Genomic DNA, 27,500 nt, shown 5'->3' with positions numbered 1-27,500 from the left:
CCATCACTACCACACACACGGTACAAGTACCATCACTACCACAGTACAAGTACCATCACTACCACACAGTACAAGTACCATCACTACCACAGTACAAGTACCATCACTACCACACAGTACAAGTACCATCACTACCACACAGTACAAGTACCATCACTACCACACAGTACAAGTACCATCACTACCACAGTACAAGTACCATCACTACCACAGTACAAGTACCATCACTACCACACACAGTACAAGTACCATCACTACCACACAGTACAAGTACCATCACTACCACAGTACAAGTACCATCACTACCACAGTACAAGTACCATCACTACCACAGTACAAGTACCATCACTACCACACACACAGTACAAGTACCATCACTACCACAGTACAAGTACCATCACTACCACAGTACAAGTACCATCACTACCACACAGCACAAGTACCATCACTACCACACAGTACAAGTACCATCACTACCTCACACACAGTACAAGTACCATCACTACCACACAGTACAAGTACCATCACTACCACAGTACAAGTACCATCACTACCACACAGTACAAGTACCATCACTACCACACAGTACAAGTATCATCACTACCACACAGTACAAGTACCATCACTACCACACAGTACAAGTACCATCACTACCACACACACAGTACAAGTACCATCACTACCACAGTACAAGTACCATCACTACCACAGTACAAGTACCATCACTACCACACAGTACAAGTACCATCACTACCACACACAACAAATACCATCACTACCACAGTACAAGTACCATCACTACCACAGTACAAGTACCATCACTACCACACACAACAAATACCATCACTACCACACACACAGTACAAGTACCATCACTACCACAGTACAAGTACCATCACTACCACAGTACAAGTACCATCACTACCACAGTACAAGTACCATCACCACCACAGTACAAGTACCATCACTACCACACACAGTACAAGTACCATCACTACCACACACACACAAGTACCATCACTACCACAGTACAAGTACCATCACTACCACACAGTACAAGTACCATCACTACCACACAGTACAAGTATCATCACTACCACACAGTACAAGTACCATCACTACCACACAGTACAAGTACCATCACTACCACAGTACAAGTACCATCACTACCACACACAACAAATACCATCACTACCACACACACAGTACAAGTACCATCACTACCACACAGTACAAGTACCATCACTACCACAGTACAAGTACCATCACCACCACAGTACAAGTACCATCACTACCACACAGTACAAGTACCATCACTACCACACACAGTACAAGTACCATCACTACCACAGTACAGGTACCATCACTACCACACACACAGTACAAGTACCATCACTACCACACAGTACAAGTACCATCACTACCACAGTACAAGTACCATCACTACCACAGTACAAGTACCATCACTACCACACAGTACAAGTACCATCACTACCACACAGTACAAGTACCATCACTACCACAGTACAAGTACCATCACTACCACAGTACAAGTACCATCACTACCACACAGCACAAGTACCATCACTACCTCACACACAGTACAAGTACCATCACTACCACACAGTACAAGTACCATCACTACCACAGTACAAGTACCATCACTACCACACAGTACAAGTACCATCACTACCACACAGTACAAGTACCATCACTACCACACACAGTACAAGTACCATCACTACCACACACACAGTACAAGTACCATCACTACCACAGTACAAGTACCATCACTACCACACAGTACAAGTACCATCACTACCACACAGTACAAGTACCATCACTACCACACACAGTACAAGTACCATCACTACCACACACACAGTACAAGTACCATCACTACCACACACAACAAGTACCATCACTACCACAGTACAAGTACCATCACTACCACACAGCACAAGTACCATCACTACCACACACAACAAATACCATCCCCCGTATAGCCTTAACAGACTGTAGGGGCAAGTGCTGTTAGCGAGCACCTCACACACACAGTGTGTCTGTGTGTGTCTGTGTGTGTCTGTGTGTGTCTGTGTGTCTGCGTGTGTGTGTCTGTGTGTGTGTCTGTGTGTCTGTGTGAGTGTCTGTGTGTGTCTGTGTGTGTGTCTGTGTGAGTGTGTCTGTGTGTGTGTCTGCGTGTGTGTCTGCGTGTGTGTGTCTGTGTGTGTGTCTGTGTCTGTGTGTGTGTGTCTGTGTGAGTGTGTCTGTGTGTGTGTCTGTGTGTGTCTGTGTGTGTCTGTGTGTGTGTGTCTGTGTGTGTCTGTGTGTGTGTGTCTGTGTGTGTCTGTGTGTGTGTCTGTGTGTCTGTGTGTGTGTCTGTGTGTCTGTGTGTGTCTGTGTGTGTGTCTGTGTGTGTGTCTGCTTGTGTGTCTGCGTGTGTGTGTCTGTGTGTGTGTCTGTGTGAGTGTGTCTGTGTGTGTGTCTGTGTGAGTGTGTCTGTGTGTGTGTGTGTCTGTGAGTGTGTCTGTGTGTGTGTGTCTGTGCGTGTGTGTCTGCGTGTGTCTGTGTGTGTGTGTCTGTGTGTGTGTGTGTGTGTCTGTGTGTGTGTGTGTGTCTGTGTGTCTGTGTGTGTGTCTGTGTGTGAGTGTCTGTGTGTGTGTGTGTGTCTGTGTGTGAGTGTCTGTGTGTGTGTCTGTGTGTGTGTGTGTCTGTGTGTCAGTGTCTGTGTGAGTGTTTGTGTGAGTGTCTGTGTGTGTGTCTGTGTGAGTGTCTGTGTGTGTGTGTCTGTGTGTGAGTGAGTGTGTCTGTGTCTGTGTGTGAGTGTCTGTGTGTGTGTGTGTGTCTGTGTGTGAGTGTCTGTGTGTGTGTCTGTGTGTGTCTGTGTGTGTGTGTGAGTGTGTGTGTGTGAGTGTCTGTGTGTGTGTCTGTGTGTGTCTGTGTGTGTGTGTGAGTGTGTGTGTGTGAGTGTCTGTGTGTGTGTCTGTGTGTGTGAGTGAGTGTGTCTGTGTGTGTGTGTCTGTGTGGTTCTCTTACCGATGAAGACGAAGATCTGGTGGTGGGAGTAGCGCAGAAGCATCGACACAGACAGAGTCTACACAAACACACAGACACACAGTCACACACACAGTCACACACAGACACACACACAGTCACGTATATACACACACACAGAGTCTACACACACACAGACACACACAGTCACGTATATACACACACACACAGACAGAGTCTACACACACACAGACACACACAGTCACGTATATACACACACACACAGACAGAGTCTACACACACACAGACACACACAGTCACGTATATACACACACACACAGACAGAGTCTACACACACACAGACACACACAGTCACGTATATACACACACACACAGACAGAGTCTACACACACAGACACACACAGTCACGTATATACACACACACACACAGACAGAGTCTACACACACAGACACACACAGTCACGTATATACACACACACACAGACAGAGTCTACACACACACAGACACACACAGTCACGTATATACACACACACACAGACAGAGTCTACACACAGACACACACAGTCACGTATATACACACACACACAGACAGAGTCTACACACACACAGACACACACAGTCACGTATATACACACACACACAGACAGAGTCTACACACACAGACACACACAGTCACGTATATACACACACACACAGACAGAGTCTACACACACAGACACACACAGTCACGTATATACACACACACAGACAGAGTCTACACACACACAGACACACACAGTCACGTATATACACACACACACAGACAGAGTCTACACACACACAGACACACACAGTCACGTATATACACACACACAGACAGAGTCTACACACACACAGACACACACACAGACACAGTCACATATATACACACACACACAGTCACACACAGTCATGTATATACACACACACAGACACACACACAGTCACACACAGACACACACAGACACACACACAGTCACATATATACACACACACAGACACACACAGTCACGTATATACACACACACAGACACACACACAGTCACACACAGTCACATATATACACACACACAGACACACACACAGTCACATATATACACACACACAGACACACACAGTCACGTATATACACACACACACAGACACACACAGTCACGTATATACACACACACACAGACACACACAGTCACACACACAGTCACATATATACACACACACAGACACACACAGACACACACACAGTCACACACAGTCACATATATACACAGACACAGACACACACAGTCACGTATATACACACACACAGACACACACACAGTCACACACAGTCACATATATACACACACACAGACACACACACAGTCACATATATACACACACACAGACACACACAGTCACGTATATACACACACACACAGACACACACACAGTCACACACACAGTCACATATATACACACACACAGACACACACAGACACACACACAGTCACACACAGTCACATATATACACAGACACAGACACACACAGTCACGTATATACACACACACAGACACACACACAGTCACACACAGTCACATATATACACACACACAGACACACACACAGTCACATATATACACACACACAGACACACACAGTCACGTATATACACACACACACAGACACACACAGTCACACACACAGTCACATATATACACACACACAGACACACACAGACACACACACAGTCACACACAGTCACATATATACACAGACACAGACACACACAGTCACGTATATACACACACACAGACACACACACAGTCACACACAGTCACATATATACACACACACAGACACACACACAGTCACATATATACACACACACAGACACACACAGTCACGTATATACACACACACAGACACACACACACAGTCAAGTATATACACACACAGACACACACACAGTCACACACACAGTCACATATATACACACACACAGACACACACAGACACACACACAGTCACACACAGTCACATATATACACAGACACAGACACACACAGTCACGTATATACACACACACAGACACACACACAGTCACACACAGTCACATATATACACACACACAGACACACACACAGTCACATATATACACACACATAGACACACACACAGTCACATATATACACACACACAGACACACACAGTCACGTATATACACACACACACACAGACACACACACAGTCACATATATACACACACACAGACACACAGTCACGTATATACACACACACAGACACACACAGTCACACACAGTCACATATATACACACACACAGACACACATACATAGACACACACACAGACACACAGCCATACACATAGACACACAGACACACACATACATACACATAGACACACACAGACACACAGACACACACATACATACACATAGACACACACAGACACACAGACACACACAGACATACATACACACAGACACACATATACACAACCAAACACAGACACAAACAGCCACACACACAGTCTACACATACACAGACACAGTGAGTGAGTGACTGAGTGAGTGACTAAGTGACTGAGTGTGTGAGTGACTGAGTGACTGAGTGTGTGACTGAGTGACTGAGTGTGTGACTGACTGTGTGACTGAGTGACTGAGTGACTGAGTGAGTGAGTGACTGTGTGACTGAGTGACTGAGTGACTGAGTGACTGAGTGAGTGAGTGACTGAGCAAGTGACTGAGTGAGTGACTGAGTGTGTGACTGAGTGACTGAGTGAGTGACTGACTGATTGAGTGACTGAGTGAGTGAATGAGTGAGTGAGTGAGTGACTGAGTGTGTGACTGAGTGACTGAGTGAGTGACTGAGTGAGTGACTGAGTGAGTGACTGATTGACTGAGTGAGTGACTGAGTGAGTGACTGAGTGAGTGACTGAGTGAGTGACTGAGTGACTGAGTGAGTGACTGAGTGAGTAACTGTTTGACTGATTGTGTGACTGAGTGAGTGACTGAGTGGCTGAGTGAGTGACTGAGTGAGTAACTGATTGTGTGACTGAGTGACTGAGTGAGTGACTGAGCGACTGACTGAGTGAGTGACTGAGTGACTGAGTTTGTGAGTGAGTGACTGACTGAGTGACTGAGTGACTGACTGAGTGACTGAGTGAGTGACTGACTGAGTGAGTGACTGAGTGACTGAGTGAGTGACTGACTGACTGAGTGAGTGTGTGAGTGTGTGACTGACTGAGTGACTGAGTGACTGAGTGAGTGACTGACTGAGTGACTGACTGAGTGAGTGACTGACAGAGTGACTGACTGAGTGACTGACAGAGTGACTGACTGAGTGACTGACTGAGTGACTGACAGAGTGACTGACTGAGTGACTGACTGAGTGACTGACTGTGTGACTGAGTGACTGAGTGAGTGACTGACTGACTGACTGAGTGACTGACTGACGGAGTGACTGAGTGAGTGACTGACTGACTGACTGAGTGACTGACTGAGTGAGTGACTGAGTGAGTGACTGACTGACGGAGTGACTGAGTGAGTGACTGACTGACTGAGTGACTGACTGAGTGAGTGACTGAGTGAGTGACTGAGTGACTGACTGAGTGACTGACTGAGTGACTGAGTGACTGACTGAGTGACTGAGCGACTGACTGAGTGACTGACTGAGTGACTGAGTGACTGAGTGAGTGACTGACTGAGTGAGTGACTGACTGAGTGAGTGACTGACTGAGTGACTGAGTGACTGACTGAGTGACTGAGCGACTGACTGAGTGACTGACTGAGTGACTGAGTGACTGAGTGACTGACTGAGTGAGTGACTGAGTGACTGAGTGACTGACTGACGGAGTGACTGACTGTGTGACTGAGTGACTGAGCGAGTGAGTGACTGACTGAGTGAGTGACTGAGTGACTGACTGAGTGACTGAGTGAGTGACTGACTGAGTGAGTGACTGAGTGACTGACTGAGTGACTGAGTGAGTGACTGACTGACTGAGTGACTGAGTGACTGAGTGACTGACTGAGTTACTGAGTGACTGACTGTGTGACTGAGTGACTGAGCGAGTGAGTGACTGACTGAGTGAGTGACTGAGTGACTGACTGAGTGACTGAGTGACTGACTGAGTGACTGAGTGACTGACTGAGTGACTGAGTGACTGACTGAGTGACTGACTGAGTGAGTGAGTGAGTGACTGACTGAGTGAGTGACTGAGTGACTGAGTGACTGACTGAGTGACTGACTGACTGAGTGAGTGACTGAGCAAACTCACAAATATGGCCATGATGAGCCCAGCCGTGATGTAGGAGCTTCGAGCCATCCACAGAGAGACAAAGCGATAATGTTCTCCGGTGATCACGTTACGTAGGAACCCTACACACACACAGTCACACACACAGTCAGTCACACACAGTCACACACACACAGACACACACACACACACAGTCACACACACACACAGTCACACACACACACAGTCACACACACACAGACACACAGTCACACACACACACAGACACACACACACAGACACTCACACAGACACACACACAGTCACACACACACAGTCACACACACAGACACACACACAGTCACACACACAGACACACACACAGTCACACACACACACAGTCACACACACACACACAGTCACACACACACAGTCACACACACACACAGAGAGACAAAGCGATAATGTTCTCCCGTGATCACGTTACGTAGAAACCCTACACACACACACAGACACACACACACAGTCACACACAGTCACACACACACTCACACACACACACACAGATACACACACACACAGAGAGACAAAGCAATAATGTTCTCCGGTGATCACGTTACGTAGAAACCCTACACACACATACACACAGACACACACAGTTACAGTCACACACACACACAGTCACACACACAGACACACACAGTCACACACACACAGAGAGACAAAGCGATAATGTTCTCCCGTGATCACGTTACGTAGAAACCCTACACACAGTCACACAGTCATACACAGTCACACACACACAGTCACACACACAGTCACACACACACACAGTCAGTCACACACACACACAAAGTCAGTCACACACACACAGTCACACACACAGACACACATACACACAGTCAGTCACACACAGTCACACACACAGACACAGTCATACACACAGTCTCACACACACACACACAGTCACACACACACACAGTCACACACACAGACACAGTCATACACACAGTCACACACACACACACAGTCACACACACACAGTCACACACACAGACACACATACACACAGTCAGTCACACACACAGTCAGTCACACACAGTCACACACACAGACACACACACAGTTACACACACAGTCACACAGTCACACACATAGTCAGTTACACACACAGTCACACAGTCACACACACAGTCACACACACACACAGTCACGCACACACACACAGTTACACACACAGTCACACACACACACAGAGAGACAAAGTGATAATGTTCTCCCGTGATGACATTACGTAGAAACCCTACACACACACAGTCACACACACACACAGTCACACACAGTCACACACACACAGATACACAGTCAGTCACACACACAGTCAGTCACACACAGACACACACACACACACAGACAAAGCGATAATGTTCTCCCGTGATCACGTTACGTAGAAACCCTACACACAGTCACACAGTCACACACACAGTCACACAAAGGCACACACACAGTCACAATCAGTCACACACACAGACACACACACACAGACACACACAGACAACAACAACCGCCATTCGCCACTAAGTGGCGGTGACGTCACCACGACGCTTGTGCCAGGCTATGTGCACCCTGAGGCCACGTGGAGTGTCGAACGCCCGCTGGCAGGAGGTCACGGGGCAGACCCAGCAGGTGCCACGGGTCGACTGACTGAGATGACTACTGGCTGATGCACCACCTGTGCCCCCTACTGTGCCAACCTGCTGTGCTTTAGCCACCCGGCGCTCCGCTCGTTGTTGTGAGCGTCGCTCCTCTTCTCTAGCCTGTGGCACTCACCTACTCACCAACTCACCCACCCACCTACTCACCCACCCACCCACCCACTCACCCACCCACCCACCCACTCACCCACCCACCCACTCACCCACCCACCCACCCACTCAACCACCCACCCACTTACCCACCCACCCACCTACTCACCCACCCACTCACCCACCCACCCACTCACTCACTCACCTACTCATCCAGCCAGCCACTCACCCACCCAGCCACTCACCCACCCACCCAGCCACTCACCCACCCACCCACCCACTCACCCACCCAGCCACTCACCCACCCACCCACCCACACACTCACCCACCCACCCACTCATCCACCCACCCACTCACCCAACCACCCACTCACCCACCCACACACTCACCCACCCACCCACTCACCCACCCACACACCCACCCACTCACCCACTCACCCACTCACCCATCTCTCTGTGTCGCTCTCTGTCTCTGTGAGTGTCTCTGTGAGTGTCTCTGTGAGTGTCTCTGTGAGTGTCTCTGTGTGTGTCTCTCTGTGTCTCTCTCTGCATCTCCGTGTCTCTGTGTGTCTCTATGAGTGTCTCTGTGTGTGTCTCTGTGAGTGTCTCTGTGTGTGTCTCTGTGAGTGTCTCTGTGTGTGTCTCTGTGTGTCTCTATGTGTGTCTCTGTGTGTGTCTCTGTGTGTGTCTCTGTGTGTGTCTCTGTGAGTGTCTCTGCGTGTCTCTGTGAGTGTCTCTGCGTGTCTCTGTGAGTGTCTCTGTGAGTGTCTCTGTGAGTGTCTCTGTGAGTGTCTCTGTGAGTGTCTCTGTGTGTGTCTCTCTGTGTCTCTCTCTGCATCTCCGTGTCTCCGTGTGTCTCCGTGTCTCTGTGTGTCTCTATGAGTGTCTCTGTGTGTGTCTCTGTGAGTGTCTCTGTGTGTGTCTCTGTGAGTGTCTCTGTGTGTGTCTCTGTGTGTCTCTGTCTCTCGGTGTGTCTCTATGAGTGTCTCTGTGTGTATCTGTGTGTCTCTATGTGTGTCTCTGTGTGTGTCTCTGTGTGTGTCTCTGTGAGTGTCTCTGCATGTCTCTGTGAGTGTCTCTGCGTGTCTCTGTGAGTGTCTCTGTGTGTCTCTGTGTGTCTCTGTGAGTGTCTCTGTGAGTGTCTCTGTGAGTGACTCTATGTGTGTCTCTGAGTGTCTCTGTGTGTCTCTGTGTGTCTGTGTGTGTGTCTCTGTGTGTGTCTCTGTGTCTCTGTGAGTGTCTCTGCGTGTCTCTGTGAGTATCTCTGTGTGTGTCGCTGTGTGTGTCTCTGTGTGTCTCTCTGTGTGTCTCTCTGTGTGTCTCTCTGTGTGTCTCTCTGTGTGTCTCTGTGTGTCTCTGTGTGTGTCTCTGTGTGTCTCTGTGTGTCTCAGTGTCTCTCTGTGTGTCTCTGTGAGTGTCTCTGAGTGTCTCTCTGTGTGTGTCTCTCTGTGTGTCTCTGTGTGTCTCTGTGTGTGTCTCTGTGTGTCTCTGTGTGTCTCTCTCTGCGTCTCCGTGTCTCTGTATCTGTGTGTCTCTGTGTCTCTGTGTGTGTCTCTGTGTGTGTCTCTGTGTGTGTCTCTGTGTGTGTCTCTGTGTGTGTCTCTGTGTGTGTCTCTATGAGTGTCTGTGTGTCTCTATGAGTGTCTCTGTGTGTGTCTCTGTGTGTCTCTGTGTGTCTCTGTGTGTCTCTGTGTGTGTCTCTGAGTGTCTCTGTGTGTCTCTGTGTGTCTCTGTGTCTCTACGAGCGTCTCTGTGTGTGTGTGTGTGTCTCTGTGTGTCTCTGTGTGTCTCTGTGTCTCTGTGTGTCTCTGTGTGTCTCCGTGTCTCTGTGTGTGTCTGTGTGTCTCTGTGTGTCTGTGTATGTCTCCGTGTGTGTGTCTCTGAGTGTCTCTGTGTGTCTCCGTGTCTCCGTGTCTATGTCTCTGTGTGTGTGTCTCTGAGTGTCTCTCTGTGTGTCTCTGTGTGTCTCTGTGTGTGTGTCTCTGAGTGTCTCTGTGTCTCTATGTGTGTGTGTATCTCTGTGTGTGTCTCTGTGTGTCTCTATGTGTGTCTCTGTGTGTCTCTGTATGTGTCTCTGTGTGTCTCTGTGTGTCTCTGTATGTGTCTCTGCGAGTGTCTCTGAGTTCCTCTGTCTCTGTGTCTCCGTGTCTATGTGTCTCTGTGTGTCTCTGTGAGTCTCTGTGTCTCCGTGTCTCTGTGTCTCTGTGTGTCTCTGTGTGCCTCTGTGTGTCTCCGTGTGTCTCTGTGTGTGTCTCTGTGTGTCTCTGTGTGTCTCTGTGTGTGTGTCTCTGTGTGTCTCTGTGAGTGTCTCTCTGTGAGTGTCTCTATGTCTCTCTGTGTGTCTCTGTGTGTCTCTGTGTGTCTCTGTGTCTGTGTGTCTCTGAGTGTCTCTGTGTCTCTGTGTGTGTGTCTCTGAGTGTCTCCGTGTGTCTCTGAGTGTCTCTACCCTTGTTGTGCTCGGCCTCAGCCAGAGTCTTGACGCTCCCCATCAGCAAATCGTCGTAGCCCAGCACAGAGTCGAGCAGAAGGCGACTCACTCGGTCTCCAAAGCAGGGCTCACTCTCTGGGTCTACAGTCAAACACACAGTAACACACACAGTCAGTTACACAGTTACACACACACAGTTACACAGTGATACACAGTCACACTCACTCGGTCTCCAAAGCAGGGCTCACTCTCAGGGTCTACACAGACACACAGTTATACAGAGTTACACAGTTACACACACACAGTTACACAGTAACACAGTGATACACACACAGTTACACACACACTCACTCGGTCTCCAAAGCAGGGCTCACTCTCAGGGTCTACAGTCATACACACACAGTGATACACAGTTACACACACAGTCACACAGTTACACAGTTACACACTCACTCGGTCTCCAAAGCAGGGCTCACTCTCTGGGTCTACAGTCACACAGTTACACAGTCACACAGTGATACACACACAGTTACACACACACTCACTCGGTCTCCAAAGCAGGGCTCACTCTCTGGGTCTACACAGTTACACACAGTTACACACAGTTACACAGTGATACACAGTTACACACACACAGTTACACAGTAACACACAGTTACATACACACTCACTCGGTCTCCAAAGCAGGGCTCACTCTCTGGGTCTACAGTCATACACACAGTTACACACACAGTTACACACACAGTCAGTTACACAGTGATACACAGTCACACACACAGTGATACACAGTTACACAGTTAGTTACACAGTTACACACACACTCACTCGGTCTCCAAAGCAGGGCTCACTCTCTGGGTCTACAGTCATACACAGTGATACACACACAGTTACACACAGTTACACACACACAGTTACACAGTGATACACACAGTTACACAGTGATACACAGTCACACTCACTCGGTCTCAAAAGCAGGGCTCACTCTCTGGGTCTACAGTCAAACACACAGTTACACACACACAGTTACACACACACAGTCAGTTACACACACACACACAGTTACACACACACACAGTTACACACACACTCACTCGGTCTCCAAAGCAGGGCTCACTCTCAGGGTCTACACAGTTACACAGTGATACACAGTTACACAGTGATACACACACAGTTACACACACACTCACTCGGTCTCCAAAGCAGGGCTCACTCTCAGGGTCTACACAGTCACACAGTTACACACACAGTCAGTTACACAGTCAGTTACACAGTTACACACAGTTACACACAGATACACACACAGTCACACAGTGATACACAGTCACACTCACTCGGTCTCCAAAGCAGGGCTCACTCTCAGGGTCTACAGTCATACACACAGTTACACAGTGATACACAGTTACACAGTAACACACAGTTACACAGTGATACACAGTGATACACAGTTACACACACACAGTTACACACACAGTTACACAGTTACACAGTCACACAGTTATACACACAGTTATACACACAGTCAGTTACACACACACACACACAGTTACACAGTCACACACAGTTACACACAGTTACACAGTAACACACAGTTACACAGTTACACACACACAGTTACACAGTTACACAGTCACACAGTTACACAGTGATACACAGTGATACACAGTTACACAGTTACATACACACTCACTCGGTCTCCAAAGCAGGGCTCACTCTCTGGGTCTACAGTCATACACAGTAACACACAGATACACACACAGTCAGTTACACAGTGATACACAGTTACACACACAGATACACACACAGTCAGTTACACAGTGATACACAGTTACACACACAGTTACACACACAGTCAGTTACACAGTAATACACAGTTACACAGTGATACACAGTGATACACAGTTACACAGTTACATACACACAGTTACACACACAGTTACACAGTTACACACATACACAGTTACACAGTTACACACACACACAGTTACACAGAGTTACATACACACAGTTACACACTCACTCACTCGGTCTCCAAAGCAGGGCTCACTCTCTGGGTCTACACAGTAACACAGTTATACAGAGTTACACAGTTACACACACACAGTTACACAGTGATACACAGTTACACAGTGATACACAGTTACACAGTTACACACAGTTACACACTCACTCGGTCTCCAAAGCAGGGCTCACTCTCAGGGTCTACACAGACACACACAGTAACACACACAGTTACACAGTGATACACACAGTTACACACAGTTATACACAGTTACACACACACACACAGTTACACACACACTCACTCGGTCTCCAAAGCAGGGCTCACTCTCTGGGTCTACACAGACACACAGTAACACACACAGTTACACACACACAGTTACACAGTGATACACAGTTACACAGTGACACACTCACTCGGTCTCCAAAGCAGGGCTCACTCTCAGGGTCTACAGTCAAACACAGTTACACAGTGATACACACAGTCAGTTACACAGTGATACACAGTTACATACACACTCACTCGGTCTCCAAAGCAGGGCTCACTCTCAGGGTCTACACAGACACACAGTTACACACAGTTACACACACACAGTTACACAGTGATACACAGTGATACACAGACACACAGTTACACACACACTCACTCGGTCTCCAAAGCAGGCTCACTCTCTGGGTCTACACAGTTACACACAGTAACACACACAGTCAGTTACACAGTTACACAGTGACACACTCACTCGGTCTCCAAAGCAGGGCTCACTCTCTGGGTCTACACAGTTACACAGTAACACACAGTTACACACACAGTCAGTTACACAGTGATACACAGTTACACACTCACTCGGTCTCCAAAGCAGGGCTCACTCTCAGGGTCTACAGTCATACACTAACACAGTCACACAGTCAGTTACACAGTGATACACAGTTACACAGTGATACACTCACTCACTCGGTCTCCAAAGCAGGGCTCACTCTCTGGGTCTACAGTCAAACACACAGTGATACACACACACAGTTACACACAGTAACACACAGTTACACACACACATTGATACACAGTTACACAGTTACACACACACAGTGATACACAGTTACACAGTTACACACAGTTACACACACACACAGTTACACACAGTAACACACAGTTACACACACACATTGATACACAGTTACACACAGTTACACACACACAGTGATACACAGTTACACACAGTTACACACACACACAGTGATACACAGTTACACACAGTTACACACACACAGTGATACACAGTTACACACAGTTACACACACACAGTGATACACAGTTACACAGTTACACACTCACTCGGTCTCCAAAGCAGGGCTCACTCTCAGGGTCTACACAGACACACAGTTACACACACACAGTCAGTTACACACACAGTTACACACACACACAGTTACACACTCACTCGGTCTCCAAAGCAGGGCTCACTCTCAGGGTCTACAGTCAAACAGTTATACAGTGATACACACAGTGATACACAGTTACACAGTTAGTTACACAGTTACACACTCACTCACTCGGTCTCCAAAGCAGGGCTCACTCTCTGGGTCTACAGTCATACACACAGTAACACAGTGATACACAGTGATACACAGTTACACACACACAGTTACACAGTTACACACACACAGTTACACAGTTATACACACAGTCAGTTACACACACACACACACAGTTACACAGTCACACACAGTTACACACAGTTACACAGTAACACACAGTTACACAGTTACACACACACAGTTACACACAGTTACACAGTTACACAGTCACACAGTTACACAGTGATACACAGTTACACAGTTACAGTGACACACTCACTCGGTCTCCAAAGCAGGGCTCACTCTCAGGGTCTACAGTCATACACAGTAACACACAGATACACACACAGTCAGTTACACAGTGATACACAGTTACATACACACTCACTCGGTCTCCAAAGCAGGGCTCACTCTCTGGGTCTACAGTAATACACACAGTAACACACAGATACACACACAGTCAGTTACACAGTGATACACAGTTACACACACAGTTACACACACAGTCAGTTACACAGTAATACACAGTTACACACACACAGTTACACAGTGATACACAGTTACACAGTTACATACACACTCACTCGGTCTCCAAAGCAGGGCTCACTCTCTGGGTCTACACAGTCACACAGTCAGTTACACAGTGATACACAGTTACACAGTTACAAAGTTAAATACACACAGTTACACACACAGTTACACAGTTACACACATACACAGTTACACAGAGTTACATACACACAGTTACACACTCACTCGGTCTCCAAAGCAGGGCTCACTCTCTGGGTCTACACAGTAACACAGTTATACAGAGTTACACAGTTACACACACACAGTTACACAGTGATACACAGTTACACAGTGATACACAGTTACACACAGTGATACACAGTTACACAGTTACACACACACAGTTACACACAGTTACACAGTTACACAGTCAGTTACACAGTTACACAGTGATACACAGTTACACACACACAGTTAAACACACACACACAGTTACACACAGTTATACACACACAGTGATACACAGTTACACACACACAGTTATACAGTTACACACAGTTACACAGTGATACACAGTTACACACAGTTACACACACAGTTACACACACACTCACTCGGTCTCCAAAGCAGGGCTCACTCTCTGGGTCTACACAGTCACACAGTTACACACACACACAGTTACACACAGTTAGTTACACACAGTCAGTTACACAGTTACACACACACAGTTACACACAGTGATACACAGTTACACACAGTCAGTCAGTTACACACAGTGATACACAGTGATACACAGTTACACACACACACTCACTCGGTCTCCAAAGCAGGGCTCACTCTCTGGGTCTACAGTCATACACACAGTTACACACACAGTTACACACAGTCAGTTACACAGTGATACACAGTCACACACACAGTTACACACTCACTCGGTCTCCAAAGCAGGGCTCACTCTCTGGGTCTACACAGTTACACAGTCAGTTACACAGTGATACACACAGTTACACAGTTACAAAGTTACATACACAGTTACACACACAGTTACACAGTTACACACATACACAGTTACACAGTTACACACACACACAGTTACACACACAGTCAGTTACACAGTCACACAGTTACACACACACTCACTCGGTCTCCAAAGCAGGGCTCACTCTCTGGGTCTACACAGTTACACAGTCAGGGAGACACAGGGACAAGATGTCTTACCAAGGGAGACACAGGGAGACACACAGAGACACACAGAGACACAGGGAGACACACAGAGACACAGGGAGACACAGAGACACAGGGAGACACATCAGAAACACACACAGAGACAGAGACATGGGAGACACAGGGAGACACAGGGAGACATACAGAGACACAGGGAGACACACAGAGACACAGGGAGACACAGGGAGACACAGGGAGACACACAGAGACACATAGAGACACAGGGAGACACAGAGACACAGGGAGACACAGGGAGACACAGGGAGACACACATAGACACAGGGAGACACAGGGTGACACACAGAGACACAGGGAGAAACACAGAGACACACAGAGACACAGGGAGACACACAGAGACACAGGGAGACACACAGAGACACACAGAGACACAGGGAGACACACAGAGACACACAGAGACACAGAGACACAGGGAGACACACACAGACACAGAGACACACAGGGAGACACAGGGAGACACAGAGACACAGAGACACACAGAGACACAGACACACAGAGACACAGGGAGACACAGGGAGACACAGGGAGACACAGAGACACAGGGAGACACAGGGAGACACAGAGAGACACACAGAGACACACAGAGACACACAGAGACACAGGGAGACACACAGAGACACAGAGACACACAGAGACACAGACACACAGAGACACACAGAGACACACACAGAGACACAGGGAGACACAGGGAGACAGAGAGACACAGGGAGACACAGAGATACACACAGAGACACACAGAGACACTCAGAGACACACAAAGACACAGGTAGACACACAGAAACACACAGAGACACAGGGAGACACGCAGAGACACACAGAGACACACAAAGACACACAGACACACAGGGAGACACATGGACACAGGGAGACACACAGAGACACAGAGACACACAGAGACACAGGGAGACACAGGGAGACACACAGACACACACAGAGACACACAGAGACACAGGAAGACACAGGGAGACACACAGGGAGACACACAGGGAGACACAAGGAGACACACAGAGACACAGGGAGACACACAGAGACACACAGAGACACAGGGAGACACACAGAGACACAGAGACACACAGAGACACACAGAGACACAGGGAGACACAGGGAAACACAGGGAGACACAGGGAGACACACAGAGACGCACAGAGAGACACAGAGACACACAGAAACACACAGAGACACAGGGAGACACAGGGAGACACAGAGACACACAGAGACACACAGAGACACAGGGAGACACACAGAGACACAGAGACACACAGAGACACAGGGAGACACAGGGAGACACAGGGAGACACAGGGAGACACACAGAGACACACAGAGAGACACAGAGACACACAGAAACACACAGAGACACAGGGAGACACAGGGAGACACAGAGACACACAGAGACACACAGAGACACAGGGAGACACACAGAGACACATAGAGACACACAGAGACACAGAGACACAGAGACAAGATGTCTCACCGAGGGAGACACACAGGGAGACACACAGGGAGACAGAGAGACACAGGGAGACACAGGGAGACACAGGGAGACACACATAGACACACAGAGACACACAGGGACACAGAGAGACACAGGGAGACACACAGACACACACACAGACACACAGAGACACACAGAGACACAGAGACACACAGAGACACAGGGAGAAACAGGGAGACACAGGGAGACACACAGAGACACAGGGAGACACACAGAGACACAGGGAGACATACAGAGACACAGGGAGACACAGGGAGACACACAGAGACACACAGATACACACAGAGACACAGGGAGACACAGGGAGACACAGGGAGACACAGCGAGACACAGGGAGACACACAGAGACACACAGAGACACACAGAGACACAGGGAGACACACAGAGACACAGGGAGACACACAGAGACACACAGAGGCACACAGATACACAGGGAGACACAGAGACAAGATGTCTCACCGAGGGAGACACAGGGAGACACACAGGGAGACACAGAGACACAGGGAGACACACAGAGACACAGGGAGACACACAGAGACACAGGAAGACACACAGAGACACAGGGAGACACAGGGAGACACAGGGAGACACACAGAGACACAGACAGAGACACAGAGACACACAGAGACACACAGAGGCACACAGAGACACAAGGAGACACACAGAGACACACAGAGACACAGGGAGACACACAGAGACACACAGAGACACACAGAGGCACACAGAGACACAGGGAGACACACAGAGACACACAGAGACACAGGGAGACACACAGAGACACAGAGACACACAGACACACACGGAGACACAGAGAGACACACGGAGACACAGGGAGACACACAGAGACACACGGAGACACAGGGAGACACACAGAGACACACAGAGACACAGGGAGACACACAGAGACACAGAGACACACAGACACACAGAGACACAGGGAGACACACAGAGACACAGGGAGACACACAGAGACACACAGAGAGACACACAGAGACACAGGGAGACACAGGGAGACACACAGAGACACAGAGACACACAGACACACAGAGACACACAGAGACACACGGAGACACAGGGAGACACACAGAGACACATGGAGACACAGAGAGACACACGGAGACACAGGGAGACACACAGAGACACACGGAGACACAGAGACACAGGGAGACACACAGGGAGACACAGAGAGACAGAGACACAGGAAGACACAGGGAGACACAGAGAGACACAGGAAGACACAGGGACAAGATGTCTCACCGAGGGAGACACAGGGAGACACACAGAGACACACAGAGGCAAACAAGACACACGGAGACACAGGGAGACACAGGGAGACACAGGGACACACAGAGACACACAGGGAGACACACAGAGACACAGGGAGACACACAGAGACACACAGAGACACACAGAGACACAGGAAGACACACAGAGACACAGGGAGACACAGGGAGACACAGGGAGACACACAGAGACACAGACAGAGACACAGAGACACACAGAGACACACAGAGGCACACAGAGACACAAGGAGACACACAGAGACACACAGAGACACAGGGAGACACACAGAGATACACAGAGACACACAGAGGCACACAGAGACACAGGGAGACACACAGAGACACACAGAGACACAGGGAGACACACAGAGACACACAGACACACACGGAGACACAGAGAGACACACGGTGACACAGGGAGACACACAGAGACACACGGAGACACAGGGAGACACACAGAGACACACAGAGACACAGGGAGACACACAGAGACACAGAGACACACAGACACACAGAGACACAGGGAGACACACAGAGACACAGGGAGACACACAGAGACACACAGAGAGACACACAGAGACACAGGGAGACACAGGGAGACACACAGAGACACAGAGACACACAGACACACAGAGACACACAGAGACACACGGAGACACAGGGAGACACACAGAGACACACAGAGACACAGAGAGACACACGGAGACACAGGGAGACACACAGAGACACACGGAGACACAGAGACACAGGGAGACACACAGGGAGACACAGAGAGACACAGAGACACAGGAAGACACAGGGAGACACACAGAGACACAGGAAGACACAGGGACAAGATGTCTCACCGAGGGAGACACAGGGAGACACACAGAGACACACAGAGGCAAACAAGACACACGGAGACACAGGGAGACACAGGGAGACACAGGGACACACAGAGACACACAGGGAGACACACAGAGACACACGGAGACACAGGGAGACACACAGAGACACATGGAGACACAGAGAGACACACGGAGACACAGGGAGACACACAGAGACACACGGAGACACAGAGACACAGGGAGACACACAGGGAGACACAGAGAGACAGAGACACAGGAAGACACAGGGAGACACAGAGAGACACAGGAAGACACAGGGACAAGATGTCTCACCGAGGGAGACACAGGGAGACACACAGAGACACACAGAGGCAAACAAGACACACGGAGACACAGGGAGACACAGGGAGACACAGGGACACACAGAGACACACAGGGAGACACACAGAGACACAGGGAGACACACAGAGACACACAGAGACACACAGAGACACAGGAAGACACACAGAGACACAGGGAGACACAGGGAGACACAGGGAGACACACAGAGACACAGACAGAGACACAGAGACACACAGAGACACACAGAGGCACACAGAGACACAAGGAGACACACAGAGACACACAGAGACACAGGGAGACACACAGAGATACACAGAGACACACAGAGGCACACAGAGACACAGGGAGACACACAGAGACACACAGAGACACAGGGAGACACACAGAGACACACAGACACACACGGAGACACAGAGAGACACACGGTGACACAGGGAGACACACAGAGACACACGGAGACACAGGGAGACACACAGAGACACACAGAGACACAGGGAGACACACAGAGACACAGAGACACACAGACACACAGAGACACAGGGAGACACACAGAGACACAGGGAGACACACAGAGACACACAGAGAGACACACAGAGACACAGGGAGACACAGGGAGACACACAGAGACACAGAGACACACAGACACACAGAGACACACAGAGACACACGGAGACACAGGGAGACACACAGAGACACACAGAGACACAGAGAGACACACGGAGACACAGGGAGACACACAGAGACACACGGAGACACAGAGACACAGGGAGACACACAGGGAGACACAGAGAGACACAGAGACACAGGAAGACACAGGGAGACACACAGAGACACAGGAAGACACAGGGACAAGATGTCTCACCGAGGGAGACACAGGGAGACACACAGAGACACACAGAGGCAAACAAGACACACGGAGACACAGGGAGACACAGGGAGACACAGGGACACACAGAGACACACAGGGAGACACACAGAGACACAGGGAGACACACAGAGACACACAGAGACACACACAGACAAACAGAGACACAGGGAGACACACAGAGACACACAGAGAGACACAGGGAGACACAGGGAGACACACAGAGACACAGGGAGACACAGAGACACAGAGACACAGGGAGACACACAGAGACACACACAGAGACACACAAAGGGAGACACACAGAGACACACAGAGACACACAGAGACACACAAAGACACAGGGAGACACACAGAGACACACAGAGACACAGGGAGACACAAAGAGACACACAAAGACACAGGGAGACAGAGAGACACACAGAGACACACAGAGATACACAGACACACAGAGACACAGAGAGACACAGAGACACACAGAGACACACAGAGACACACAGAGACACAGGGAGACACAGGGAGACACACAGAGACACACAGAGACACAGGGAGACACACAGAGACACACAGAGACACACAGAGACACAGGGAGACAGAGACACACAGAGAGACACAGGGAGACACACAGAGACACAGGGAGACACACAGAGACACACAGAGACACAGGGAGACACAGGGAGACACAGGGAGACACACAGAGACACAGGGAGACACACAGAGACACAGAGACACAGGGAGACACAGAGACACAGGGAGACACACAGAGACACACAGAGACAAAGGGAGACACACAGAGACACAGGGAGACACAGGGAGACACACAGAGACACACAGACACACACGGAGACACAGAGAGACACACGGAGACACAGGGAGACACACAGAGACACACGGAGACACAGGGAGACACACAGAGACACACAGAGACACAGGGAGACACACAGAGACACAGAGACACACAGACACACAGAGACACAGGGAGACACACAGAGACACAGGGAGACACACAGAGACACACAGAGAGACACACAGAGAGACAGGGAGACACAGGGAGACACACAGAGACACAGAGACACACAGACACACAGAGACACACAGAGACACACGGAGACACAGGGAGACACACAGAGACACACAGAGACACAGAGAGACACACGGAGACACAGGGAGACACACAGAGACACACGGAGACACAGAGACACAGGGAGACACACAGGGAGACACAGAGAGACACAGAGACACAGGAAGACACAGGGAGACACACAGAGACACAGGAAGACACAGGGACAAGATGTCTCACCGAGGGAGACACAGGGAGACACACAGAGACACACAGAGGCAAACAAGACACACGGAGACACAGGGAGACACAGGGAGACACAGGGACACACAGAGACACACAGGGAGACACACAGAGACACAGGGAGACACACAGAGACACACAGAGACACACACAGACAAACAGAGACACAGGGAGACACACAGAGACACACAGAGAGACACAGGGAGACACAGGGAGACACACAGAGACACAGGGAGACACAGAGACACAGAGACACAGGGAGACACACAGAGACACACACAGAGACACACAAAGGGAGACACACAGAGACACACAGAGACACACAGAGACACACAAAGACACAGGGAGACACACAGAGACACACAGAGACACAGGGAGACACAAAGAGACACACAAAGACACAGGGAGACAGAGAGACACACAGAGACACACAGAGATACACAGACACACAGAGACACAGAGAGACACAGAGACACACAGAGACACACAGAGACACACAGAGACACAGGGAGACACAGGGAGACACACAGAGACACACAGAGACACAGGGAGACACACAGAGACACACAGAGACACACAGAGACACAGGGAGACAGAGACACACAGAGAGACACAGGGAGACACACAGAGACACAGGGAGACACACAGAGACACACAGAGACACAGGGAGACACAGGGAGACACAGGGAGACACACAGAGACACAGGGAGACACACAGAGACACAGAGACACAGGGAGACACAGAGACACAGGGAGACACACAGAGACACACAGAGACAAAGGGAGACACACAGAGACACAGGGAGACACAGGGAGACACACAGAGACACACAGAGACACACAGAGACACAGGGAGACACAGGGAGACACACAGAGACACAGGGAGACACACAGAGACACACAGAGGCACACAGAGACACACAGAGACACAAGGAGACACACAGAGACACACAGAGACACAGGGAGACACAGGGAGACACAGCGAGACACAGGGAGACACACAGAGACACACAGAGACACAGGGAGACACACAGAGACACAGGGAGACACAGGGAGACACACAGAGACACACAGAGACACAGGGAGACACAGGGAGACACACAGAGACACAGGGAGACACAGGGAGACACAGGGACACACAAAGACACAGAGACACACAGAGACACACGGAGACACAGGGAGACACAGGGAGACACACAGAGACACACAAAGACACAGGGAGACACACAGAGACACAGGGAGACACAGGGAGACACACAGAGACACAGGGAGACACAGGGAGACACAGGGAGACACACAGAGACACAGGGAGACACACAGAGACACACAGAGACACAGGGAGACACAGGAAGACACACAGAGACACACGGAGACACAGGGAGACACAGGGAGACAGACAGAGACACAGGGAGACACACAGAGACACACGGAGACACACAGAGACACAGGGAGACACACAGACACACACAGAGACACACAGAGACACACACAGAGACACACAGAGACACACAGAGACACACACAGAGACACACAGAGACACACACAGAGACACACAGGGAGACCCACAGAGACACACAGAGACACACAGAGACACACACAGAGACACACAGAGACACACAGAGACACACAGAGAGACACACAGACACACACAGAGACACACAGAGACACACACAGAGACACACAGGGAGACTCACAGAGACACACAGAGACACTCAGAGACACACAGAGACACAGGGAGACACACAGAGACACACAGAGACACAGGGAGACACGCAGAGACACAGAGACACACAGAGACACAGACACACAGAGACACACAGAGACACACACAGAGACACAGGGAGACACAGGGAGACACAGGGAGACACAGAGACACAGGGAGACACAGAGAGACACAGAGAGACACACAGAGACACACAGAGACACTCAGAGACACACAGAGACACAGGGAGACACACAGAGACACACAGAGACACAGGGAGACACGCAGAGACACACAGAGACACACAAAGACACACAGACACACAGGGAGACAGATGGACACAGGGAGACACACAGAGACACAGAGACACACAGAGACACAGGGAGACACAGGGAGACACACAGACACACACAGAGACACACAGAGACACAGGGAGACACAGGGAGACACACAGGGAGACACACAGGGAGACACACAGAGACACAGAGACACAGGGAGACACACAGAGACACAGGGAGACACACAGAGACACAGGGAGACACACAGAGACACACAGAGACACAGGGAGACACACAGACACAGAGACACACAGAGACACACAGAGACACACAGAGACACAGGGAGACACACAGAGACACACAGAGACACAGGGAGACACACAGAGACACACAGAGACACACAGAGACACAGGGAGACACACAGAGACACACAGAGACACAGGGAGACACACAGAGACACAGAGACACACAGACACACAGAGACACAGGGAGACACACAGAGACACAGGGAGTCACACAGAGACACACGGAGACACAGGGAGACACAGGGAGACACACAGAGACACACGGAGACACAGAGAGACACACGGAGACACAGGGAGACACACAGAGACACACGGAGACACAGGGATACACACAGAGACACACAGAGAGACACACAGAGACACAGGGAGACACAGGGAGACACACAGAGACACAGAGACACACAGACACACAGAGACACACAGAGACACACGGAGACACAGGGAGACACGAGAGACACACGGAGACACAGGGAGACACACAGAGACACACGGAGACACAGAGACACAGGGAGACACACAGGGAGACACAGAGAGACACAGAGACACAGGAAGACACAGGGAGACACACAGAGACACAGGAAGACACAGGGACAAGATGTCTCACCGAGGGAGACACAGGGAGACACACAGAGACACACAGAGGCACACAGAGACACACGGAGACACAGGGAGACACACAGAGGCACACAGAGACACACGGAGACACAGGGAGACACAGGGAGACACAGGGACACACAGAGACACACAGGGGGACACACAGAGACACACAGGGAGACACACAGAGACACAGGGAGGCACACAGAGACACAGGGAGACACACAGAGACACACAGAGACACAGGGAGACACACAGAGACACGGAGACACAGGGAGACACACAGAGACACACAGAGACACACAGAGACACAGGGAGACAGAGACACACAGAGAGACACAGGGAGACACACAGAGACACACAGAGACACACAGAGACACAGGGAGACACAGGGAGACACAGGGAGACACACAGAGACACAGGGAGACACACAGAGACACAGAGACACAGGGAGACACAGAGACACAGGGAGACACACAGAGACACACAGAGACAAAGGGAGACACACAGAGACACAGGGAGACACAGGGAGACACAGGGAGACACACAGAGACACACAGAGACACACAGAGACACACAGAGACACAGGGAGACACAGGGAGACACACAGAGACACAGGGAGACACACAGAGACACACGGAGACACACAGAGACACAGGGAGACACACAGAGACACACAGAGACACACAGAGACACAGAGACACACACAGAGACACAGAGACACACAGAGACACAGGGAGACACACAGAAACACACAGAGACACACAGAGACACAGAGAGACACAGGGAGACACACAGAGACACAGGGAGACACAGAGACACAGGGAGACACACAGAGACACAGGGAGACACACAGAGACACACAGAGGCACACAGAGACACACAGAGACACAAGGAGACACACAGAGACACACAGAGACACAGGGAGACACACAGAGACACAGGGAGACACAGGGAGACACACAGAGACACACAAAGACACACAGAGACACAGGGAGACACACAGAGACACAGGGAGACACAGGGAGACACAGGGAGACACACAGAGACACAGGGAGACACACAGAGACACACAGAGACACACAGAGACACACAGAGACACAGGGAGACACAGGAAGACACACAGAGACACACAGAGACACAGGGAGACACAGGGAGACAGACAGAGACACAGGGAGACACACAGAGACACACGGAGACACACAGAGACACAGGGAGACACACAAACACACACAGAGACACACAGAGACACACACAGAGACACACAGAGACACACAGAGACACACAGAGACACACACAGAGACACACAGGGAGACTCACAGAGACACACAGAGACACACAGAGACACACAGAGACACACAGAGAGACACACAGACACACACAGAGACACACAGAGACACACACAGAGACACACAGGGAGACTCACAGAGACACACAGCGACACACAGAGACACACAGAGACACACACAGAGACACAGGGAGACACAGAGACACAGGGAGACACAGAGACACAGGGAGACTCACAGAGACACACAGAGACACACACAGAGAGACAGAGACACAGAGACAAGATGTCTCACCGAGGGAGACACACAGAGACACAGAGACACACACAGAGACACAGGGAGACACAGGGAGACACAGGGAGTCACAGGGAGACACAGAGACACACAGAGACACAGGGAG

The 27,500-nt window shown here is 49.8% G+C and overlaps 1 protein-coding gene across 1 annotated transcript in view; it reads right to left on the bottom strand.

The window, feature by feature from the left end:
* The window catches only part of LOC116938065 (uncharacterized), a 61,634-nt gene that overhangs the window by 18,749 nt on the left and 15,385 nt on the right, over positions 1-27,500 (bottom strand). The window contains exons 6-8 of the mRNA XM_076064848.1: positions 11,519-11,641; positions 7,311-7,411; positions 3,037-3,094 (exon numbers count right to left, since the gene is read on the bottom strand). Coding sequence (XP_075920963.1) covers positions 3,037-3,094; positions 7,311-7,411; positions 11,519-11,641 — 282 coding nt within the window. The remainder of the gene's footprint in view (positions 1-3,036; positions 3,095-7,310; positions 7,412-11,518; positions 11,642-27,500) is intronic.

This window comes from Petromyzon marinus, unplaced genomic scaffold, assembly GCF_048934315.1.
Source record: "Petromyzon marinus isolate PM22_M1 ecotype Great Lakes invasive population unplaced genomic scaffold, UKy_Petmar_22M1.pri1.0 PM_Scaffold_81, whole genome shotgun sequence".
NCBI lineage: Eukaryota > Metazoa > Chordata > Hyperoartia > Petromyzontiformes > Petromyzontidae > Petromyzon > Petromyzon marinus.
Note: the sequence above shows the minus strand (reverse complement) of the source record. Positions and strands in the feature narration are given on the sequence as shown.